The sequence below is a fragment of the Elephas maximus genome, chromosome X, assembly GCF_024166365.1.
Source record: "Elephas maximus indicus isolate mEleMax1 chromosome X, mEleMax1 primary haplotype, whole genome shotgun sequence".
NCBI classification, from domain to species: domain Eukaryota; kingdom Metazoa; phylum Chordata; class Mammalia; order Proboscidea; family Elephantidae; genus Elephas; species Elephas maximus.
In genome coordinates, this window is record NC_064846.1 from 23,729,373 (window position 1) to 23,739,441 (window position 10,069).

The following is a 10,069-nucleotide window of genomic DNA, read 5'->3' on the forward strand; positions in this document are numbered from 1 at the left end:
TTAGGCTATTTGTGCATAGCTCCAAAACATTCAGATAAAAAGCTTAAAGTTCAGTTCATATTTGCATATTTCAAAACACTTGATATCAAACATGCTTTCTCAATATATACTTGTTGAAGGGAGTGGATGGATGGTAAATGTTCATCAAAATATTTTGGCATTGTGTAGATAATACCTTAAAACTATTGAGTGTGTCTCTGTTAACTTAGGGGAATTCTACAAATCGGTGCTCAGTGAGAACCATAGACTATCATAGGCTTATGGTTCTTCAGTGATCATTTCCAACAGCCTCATTTTTGCAGATATAGAATCTGAGATTTGTGTGGGGAATATCTTGGCATTTTTCACACACAGAACTGGGACAAGAACCACAGTATCCTGGCTCCTGTTTCAATAACCCTTCGATTTTTCTCACTTTCTTTTTTTTTTTTTCCATTTCAGTTGAAATTCTGAACAGCAGAGTTATGGAGTATCAGAATCTCTCCATGAGAAGCTCCATATGGCCTTTCTATATATATTTTCGTACGTCCTCTTCTACCAACTCAACAATAAGTGTGGTGCAGTCAATATATTAAGCAAAACAAACATACCAACCAAATTAAAAAAAAATCAAGCATTAAAAATCAATAGAGATGTTAAAAGAAAACACGACTAGAAAACTACCATCTATCTTATTTGAATATCAGGTAGAACGTGGCCATTAAATTTTGAAACGTGTTATGTTACCCTTTGTCATTTTCCAACAACCACTGTGCCGAGTGCATCTCCACAGTGGACTGTTGTTGGTTTACTGTACATTCTTTGTGGAGAAATATTTGTCTGATTTTGAAGTGTTACAGTTTTGTTTACATGGTAGTCTATTGGGTTGATTTAGAATGTATCGAATGTATCCAATACCATTTTCCCCATTGTTGTGTTGATTTGTACTGTGTTAGGTTTTTACATTCTATCTAGTATGTTACCGTGTATGTGGGGTGTTTGATTTTAACTAAAATATTTTTAGTGGGAAACAGAAACATGTTCTTGAAAAAAATATGACAGGTTAATGTTAATATGCTCTCTCTCTTTAGGATATTTCTGTAGGTTTCTTGGGGCAGACATTTAAAAGGTCTCACTTTCTGAGTGTGTTCAAACCTGTTCACAAACATGCATGTATATAATTGTTCCTGCAGATCTGACTTTGCAACATAAGATCACATTACTAGATTTGTTTTGCAAGAGAAGTACTTACCTGCACAAAACAAGGACATTCTTAAAACATTAACCCCTAATTTCACTCCTTTTAAATAGCTCCCTGGTAAACAAGAATTTATTTAAATCAATTTCTCAACATTTATACTAAAATTCTGTGAAAGGCCCATTGCATTTTTTTGTGTGTGTGTGGCTCGAGGGTTCTATCTCCTTGGCTGAGTGTCTAAAACTGAGCCATTTGAAATCCTGAAGAGAAAAACTGGTACTTGGAGGCTTTAAAGGTATGCTAATTACAAGTTATAAATTAAACAGGGAGATGGGAGAATGGAGATAGTTTTACATATTGGAGGAAGTACGGAAAACCATTGCAATGTAACCTTTTACACAGTGCCATTTCCTCAGTGCAAATGGCTCATCCTTTTTAGACTACTCTTTGAATAATAAGAGGCAATCTAGCAAAAGTCAGTGGGGTGGAAGAGAATTGGTTCCAAATGAGGCCTTTCCTCTCCAAATGGACAATCTTCTCTATTGATCACAGAGGTAGCTTGAGTACAGGTTCAGAGAAATGATTAGGAGGTAGGGAGACATTGTAAAATGATTCTTTTATGTATTCAAAACTTCTGGGAAGGATGTCCGCAGTTATCTTTAGCTTCAGTACAACTGAGTTTCCAGTTCTGGTAAACTTATTGGGGAAGGAGCAAATGCCTGTTATATATGGCAAACTTTATTAACATCAGAGTCTCCCCAAGCATAACCAAGCCTCTTTTTGTTTGTTTGTTTGTGTTTGTTTGTCTTTATATGTGTTTGAATATTAGAATAGAGAGGCTTCTAGCACCCTTTGGATGAGACGGAGTGGCTACACTCCACAGAGCTGAGCTGAACTCACACTACTAATAGTTACAGAATAATTTTACAACCAAGTAAAGTAGTAATTAGTCAGTTCCGGTGATATTTGGCATTCCTCCTCCATTCAACTCAGTTATTAAAGTTACTATTGTTATACAGTGGAAACATATATTTTACAACATAGATTTAGTATTTTCTACTAAATATATATATTCTCTCACTGAAAAGTATAAAATCATCAAACTTGATAGGTTTGTTTTCTCCTTTATAAAAATGATAATCACAGAAAACAATCTGATTTATAGTATCTTAAGCCAGTTAGTAGTATTCAAATCACAGAACAATGGAGACCTTTTTCATAGTTGATGAAACTGAGGCCCAGGGCACGTGACTTGTCCAAGACTACCTAGCTAGTAGGTGACAGTCAGAACCAGGGATATCTCCTGACTCTCTGTTGCTCCTCCTTTTCACTTCGCACTTCAGAACATTTGAGACTCCATCCCAAAGCACATCAATTTGGCTCAGAATATAAAAAAGCAAAATTAGCCCTCTGATAGTTGATATCCTCTTAATCTTAATCATCAATGTGAATCATGATCAAAAGTGATTTCTAAGTGGTCTTGCTTGTATCGAGCCAGTGTCATCCAGTAACAGTATTGCCTGTAGTTGGAGGACTAAGAGGTGTCTGGACCTTTACCTGTTGATTCTTTGAACCACTTAATTTCTATTTCCCCAAATCTTAACACTGTTAGAGAAGAAAGTAGAGTATACCTTTTATAAATTACTTGCGTATGGAACTGAGTTTTATATAACCTGTGCCAGTGCCTCTCCAGAAGGGCAGATCTGATCACATGAAGCCAGGAAGGATACACCTGAGCTGGTGCCGATGTGTTCCTTAACGGAGATGGGATGTTTTCAATGCAAAATGAATTTTTGTGTAGTCTGAGGTTTTTGGTGCAACGTCCTGTTTCATTTAACTTGTGAAACTTCTGGCAAAGATGTGCATAGATCTTAAACCTAGAGTACAGCTGCGTTCATATTGCCTTAAGCACTGGAAAACATGAATAATGACTTATTTTTTAGTAAGAGGTTCAGTGAGGGATAGTCAGGGTAGTTGTATTTTTGGTGCCGCAATTTTTTTGTTGTTGGCATATTTAAAGAAGTTTTATAAATACATTTAAGAAAGAAAGAAAGCTCAAAGCACTAAAGTTTTGATCAAATTCAGAAGAGTTTTGACAAAAATGCAATTTTAAGATAGCATGCACTCTTTAAACCAGTTGTGCAATGACTTACTCAAAGGATCTTTACTCAAGAAAAGTAGATAAGTCATTAGACTATAAATGTCCAGTTAAAAAGACAAGTCACAAAACTAATCACTCAGTGACTCTAAACAATAATTTACTTGATGAATTGTATATATAAAATTCTAATCACTTTTGATTTTTAACATTTTATAAACTTTCTCTTTTTCATGGGCCTCTATTTTTAGTTATCCCAAATTAGTGTTTTTGTCCAGTTCTCTCAGCCTATTCTAAAAAATGCAGGAATGATGGAACTTGGTTCAAACAGGACATGTATACAGAGAAAGTAATCTACAAGTTATCATTTAAGAGGATTTTGTAGTATCAGTTAAGAGAAAGAAACACTGTGTGTCCATCATATAAGTATATTTTGAAGAGGGATTAAAATTAAATGGATTCATAAAATTGCTATTTAAATACAGTATTTCCCTTTTGCTGTTGGAGCTTGATTTCACCACCGGCTCTTGTATTTCATTTCACTTTTCTAAATTAGAATCTTTAATTTGTAGTTAGTGGTGATGTGGAGAATCCTCTTCTCCCTCCTCCATCAATCTTCTCCATCCATGTTTGAGCATGTGAAAGCACTTTGACCTTGCCATAAGTGTTGTTCTACACCACTAGGCTGTGTTCACTAATGGGCAGCTTCAGCTCACTGGCTCTCCAATTGGGGAAAAGCAAGTACCTCCTTCCTGCCATCAGCAGGAACAGAATAAAATTAATCTTTACATTTGAATCTGCAGTTAATGGCATGGTCGGTAAGCAGAGTGATGTCTGAATAAGCAAGAACATCGACATTACATTTTATTAAATAAGAGAGAAGGCCCCTGTGCTACTTGGAATGTTATTTGGATCTCCCAGCCCCCTTTGGAGAGTGTAGTTGAGGATGACCTTGGATAAAATGCAGCCAGAAGTTTTCTGAATTCTTTTAGGCTGTAGGGTATACTGTGATGCACAGACTGATTAGAAACTGGACTCCTCATTCTTTTTATCCCTTGCACATTTCACACACATTGAAATAGAGATAGGTAAAATTTATGAGGGAAATCTAATTTCCCAATCCTGTTGAATAGATTTAGGAAAATAGTGGCCTAATTTTACCAGTACCTGTTGAAGGCCATAGAATAAACAGTAGGTAAAAGCGAATAACAACTTTTTGCAAATATAGTCGCTAGCCTAATCAAACTGTAAATATAACTACAAATATACATTCTGAGCACCAGCTCACTCATTGGTGCCACGTTTTCATTTTTCTTATTATTAGTTTTTAAGGTTTTTATTGTATTCCTTTTTTTATATATCACTAAGTAACTAATGAATTTTAATTTTGAAGGAGAGTTAGTTAGAGTAAGTTGAAGTTTTTACTACGTGTATTCAACCTGCCTAGTTATGTTCTAAACTGACACTGAAGCATGGCAAGGTATAGACTAAAGTCCATAAATATTCTTTACAGTTCACAGTTTAAGAACAAATTTAACTTTATATACAAATAATAATTAATTGTTAACTAATTATATTTAGTCGTTGCTTTGGCAACAAAACTACAACATGGCTACCTTTAGGCACATTTTTGGTGTGTGCGTGAAAATTTTACTTGTAAACTATACGTGGTTTGTGACAGTATGAGCTTGTAGAAGATACAGCTCAAAACTCTCGACACAGATACATTTGAATATTCTTTTTTAAATCCCAAAGTCTCATGTGAAAGCTGAATTTGTGTCCTTGTGTGACTTTTTGGTCAAAAAGTTTACTACACATGGATTCTAGAGTCAGGTTTTATAGCTTATAGAATTTGTTGTGTGGGTAGGGTTATTCCACAGTATTTAGACTTAAAACACAATCGTTGCATTTATAGTACATTACCTGACCTTTATTCACACATTTATTTCTTCAAAGTTACCCTATTCAAGTGGCATAACCGTAGCTGCATAAATTCTGTTTTCTGGAATTACGTATTTACACAAATATATCTAAATGAGGATTGAAGCATAGTTTGAAATAATTCATATTTGTAAGACCATACTTCAAGATACTGTGGAATGACCCCTTAACAGTGTTTAAGAGACATATGCTGCAGTTAACTGATTGTCTCAGTTAGGGTGCGAATGTGTGAGACACACCTATTTTGCACTTATGTACATAGTCCATGAAAGCAATTCTTGGAGCTTTGTTGAATTTAAGAAGTCTGTGATAGTAATGGAAAAGTTAGTAAGACAGAGTTCTTTCTAAGGCTGTGAGAAGAAGGGATTTTTTGCTATAAGACTTAACAAAAGTATGATGCTGCTTTGCTGTTGTGGAGGCTGTCTAGTTTGCTACAGCTCACCAAAAGAGAAGACTTGTAACAGGTCAACTTCAGCTTACAGCACTGAACAAGAGTAACAGTACTTCATCATTTAGCAAGACCACTAGCAAAGATTGTTTGCTCTTTTAATTAATCTCCCCTGTAAATACACACACACACACCCACACACACACACACACACCCAGGCAGGTTTCTGGCTGAGGTTTTCTTTTTTCAGTGGTTACAAGCAGTGAAATACACTATAAATTGCAAGACAAATATTCCCATTAGAATAGAACCAGATTTCATCTTTCACAGAAATTTATCAATGTATTATATCAATTAATGTGTATATCAAGTCATATGTATCTAAGTGACAATCAAATTGTTAATGATGACCATGATTCCTCCTTTCAGAACCAGAACACAAAACCAAATTGGGAACCATTGAAAGATTTCACTCAACAGTTAAGTATGGCCAGCATGGGGGCATTTCACTCCCTTCAACCAAGGAAAAAAGGCTCCTGTCATAAATTTATAAATGGCTTTACTTGCATTATTTACATTATACCTGTTCAGTTGGGGCTGTTTTCTGACTTACAGATTGCAAAGTACTTCACTGTGCCACTTCAGCCTCCCACTGTTTGGCTTTAACTAACCAGGAGAAAAGCAGCCAAAAACTTAGATAAAATAAGAGCTAGAAGAGAATGTTTCAATCAGATCATCTCTATCAATTTTTGTTCTCACACCACCTACAGATGGCCACTTAACTTTCCTGTGGCCCCTAGGGAATGAGACCTAGAAAAGGTCAAGGTTCAGAAGGTCAAAGAATTGATCACTATCACTACAGGTACTTTGAGTCCTTCATATCTTGGGGCATGTTGCTCTTGCCCTGCAGAAGGAGCCCATCCTGGGATGGGGGGAGTTGGTATTTAATTGCTACCCATTTTGGCAGCCCTTACTATAGAAACAGGAAAATAAACCAAAGCCGGAAAGCAATCCAAGCCTTACAGTTGTCCAATCGCTCAGGGCCAGTTGGCTAGAAAGTTCTTTCTGTTGTTGTTGTTGTTTCCTCAACCATGATCACTTAGAGTCAGCCATACAACAGTCTGACCATCTGACCAGCATTCCTCTTCATATAAAATTTAAGCATTCATTCCTTCTGTAGTTAGGAACTTCACCATGAGCCTTATTGCCAACATATTCTCCCAATATAACCCATGTTCTTGTGTTGACATTTCCCTGTGAACCCGTAAGCCACAGAATATATTTTCATAAGGTTGATAGAGATATCAAAAGATTTTAAGGAAGATTCATCTATGAAATCGTTGGTATGAACCTAGAAGCATCACAAAAGATATTGAATGAATTGGTAGCATGGTGTGTATGCTGATAGCCACTGGGTCATTTTCTCTGGAGCTTAGTACACTCAGTGACTGTGTTTATATAAGTAAAACAGATTAGAGAAGGAAGTATAATTAATTGAAAAATGTGTATAACTGAGGCCAAAAAGGAACTCTATTATTAATTCCAAAAAAAGGGTTTAATCTGACTAATTCGTATAGCGTCCAGCCCCTCCACTTGTCCTTGCCTATAATAGAATCGTCCATTAATACTCAAAAGTAGGCTTTTTCCAGAGAAATTGTATCTTTAAATAGAACCCATCCTCAATTATGGTGCACATAAAAGAAGGAAAAAATCACTATGAAATAAGTCACAGTTCTTTGCAGATATTGCAAAAATCTTTGCTAGTCATCTTCTATATCATATCATTTAATTACAAAAGATACCTCTGTAGGAAGACCTAAAGGTAACCCAACATTTAATCAGTGCTTTTTTTTCTTCCAAAACACACATCTAAAGATTTATCTGTCATAGAACTGCATGGTTTCAAAGCTTTATTTCCATATTCAGATGCTATTTGTTAGTGATGGAAACCAAATTATTTCGTTGCTATGCCTTTTGTGTCTAGCAGTGGAGAGGATGACCTGACCATCAGCTATTGGATTCTTGGGTTTGCATTTTCAAAACAAATTTTCCTACTATTATTGCTTCTGCTTTAATTATTAAAAAAAAAAAGAACCATTTGTTAACCTGCCCCCAGATTATAATCATTTAAATTAAGACTTAAAAAAAAAAAAGATACTGCTAAATGTACTCTTTTTATTTAAAGGGCAAACTTTAAAAAATGTTGAATTTAAAAATACCTGTAGATAAGAAAAGGAGCTCTGGTGGCACAATGGTTAAAGCACTCGGCTGCGCACTAAAAGGTCAGCAGTTTGAACCCACCAGCAACTCTGTGGAAGACCTGGCAATCTGCTCCCATAAAGATTACAGCCTTAGAAACCCTATAGAGCAGTTCTACTCTGTCATGTGGGGTCGCTATGAGTCAGAATCGACTTGACAGCACACAACAATAGATAAGAATATTATTAGCCTTGTACAACAATTATAGATTTAAATAATGACCAGAATAGTTCATAAGTATAAACTGTTCCTGTAATATTTTGCCTCCAAAATGCAATAGCTCATTCCCTCAACTGCTATGCTATCAATAGGGCAGATGCTTCAATTTTGCTTTGCTGTTTTTTTTTTTTTTTTTTTTTTGCCAAGCTATAGTGCTGTAGTGCTTGTTTCGTGTTTAGAAGTGTGCATTATGCACCTCATTTTAGTATGCTACATCTGCGTTGCTCATTTTTTGTTCTTTTAATAAAATGTGTAAATTTCTTTGTTATGTCTTTTTTTTTATGAATCCATATTCGCACATTAGGAGTTTACTTATGATCTATTCATGTTCTATTATATTAACTCTAATCTTTAGAAATACAAATTTCAAATTGTGACTTGGGTCAATATTATCTTTCATACACAGAATACATTTCTTTCCAAATATACCTTCAGTATTTTGAATTATATAGACAATGTGTCCATTTTATTGGCTGTGTGATTCCTATAATATTGAAGTTATTAACACAAGAAAAACACTTGTATTTTAGTAAAAAGAAACTTAAAATTTGGGGATAATACTTACTGGTGTCTCTTGTGCCTCAGAAATTCTAAAGCATATTCTAAGATACATTATTAGAAGTTTGTCTTTTCCATTCATTTCTCTTCTATATCTTCAATGGAACATATGAAATCAGTGCTGTTCATTTCATTCTTTTCAAGATGGGCATCAGTGGTTTCATAACAATGAGATGTATGCATTTTTCCAATAAAACATTTTCTCTCACTTAAAATTGGTTATCTCCAAAAAATATCACAAGAGTGAAAGGATGGTCATTTTTATTCTTTAAGAAAGCAAAACATAAGTTGGTAATACTTGATTCTGTCAGATTTCTGAATACTTCAAAAACACTAATCTACGACTTCTCCACACTGACCACCCGTTCTATAGTCAGGCTCACAGAACTGAGGTGAAGAGTTTGGATCAGAGGTTGTGGCAGAGTGAAGTATTATTCATGTGTCTCTAATAGTGAAAAGGGCCAAGGAAGAAGGTGGATCTTTGTCCAGTATCAGCTGAATCATATAGAGCCACTAGCTCTCTCGCCCCCTTTGCCCTGCTTTACTATTCTAAAAGTGTGGTTCCCACCATGGCATTTCAAATTTGAGCCCTTTGATGTGTTGTATATGTTTCTGTGAGTTTGTGATAATCTCAGCACTAAAACCAGTTCAGTATATAGACACTTACAGGAGGCCTTTGGCCTCTTCAGAATTCAGTTTATGTATTTCTCTTTGAAGCTGCTGAATGATAAGGCATCCATGACCATCATCAAAATGGAGTCTTGGAGTTTCTATTGGCCAGAAGAAAGTTGACCCATAGGCAAAAATTTGTCTTGGGTAACTTTCAGCCTCTTTTTTCAGCATCCTTCCAAGCCCCTCCTTTTCGCATCCCTTGTGGTGGCCTCTGGCCTTCAAGTCCCGTGGCTGTACCTTTTCAGACATGCTTCTCCATGTAGATCTGGATTTTTTCCTTTAGAACTTTCCTGTTGGGCATCTCAGGATAGAGAGAGCAGCCTTAGCTAAGAACTAAGGGACAAATCACACTTAGGTGTTCAAGACTGGCAGTACTTAATGTGCTACCCCTCCTGGGAATGTCTATTTAAAAAGACATGACTCTCCAATGGTTGAATATCAGATAACTGCACACGTTGTTGTATGCTGTTGAGTCAACTTCGACTCATAGAGACCCTATACGACAGAGTAGAACTTCCCCATGGGGATTCCTAGGCTGTAATCTTTACAGAAGCAGATCACCAGGTCTTTTCTACCATGGAGCCACTCGTGGGTTTGAACTGCCAACCTTTTGGTTAGCAGCCAAGCACTTAACCATTGTGCCACCAGGGCTCCTTACACATTGATGAGGGTGATATAAGTTACTGATGTAATCTTCTAGACACTGAATCATAGCACTCAGACAGCGATCAAATTCCTATGGATAAAAGTGGTCTAG

General features: G+C 36.0%; 1 protein-coding gene across 14 annotated transcripts in view; it reads left to right on the forward strand.

The window, feature by feature from the left end:
- The window catches only part of MBNL3 (muscleblind like splicing regulator 3), a 125,012-nt gene extending 116,682 nt beyond the window's left edge, over positions 1-8,330 (forward strand). For all 14 annotated transcript variants that reach the window (XM_049872181.1, XM_049872176.1, XM_049872179.1 and 11 more), the window contains one exon: positions 442-8,330. Coding sequence is in view for 1 of the 14 variants with exons in the window: in XM_049872185.1 (XP_049728142.1) it covers positions 442-453 (12 nt within the window). In the remaining 13 variants the exon portion in view is untranslated. The remainder of the gene's footprint in view (positions 1-441) is intronic.
- Positions 8,331-10,069: the final 1,739 nt, after the last annotated feature.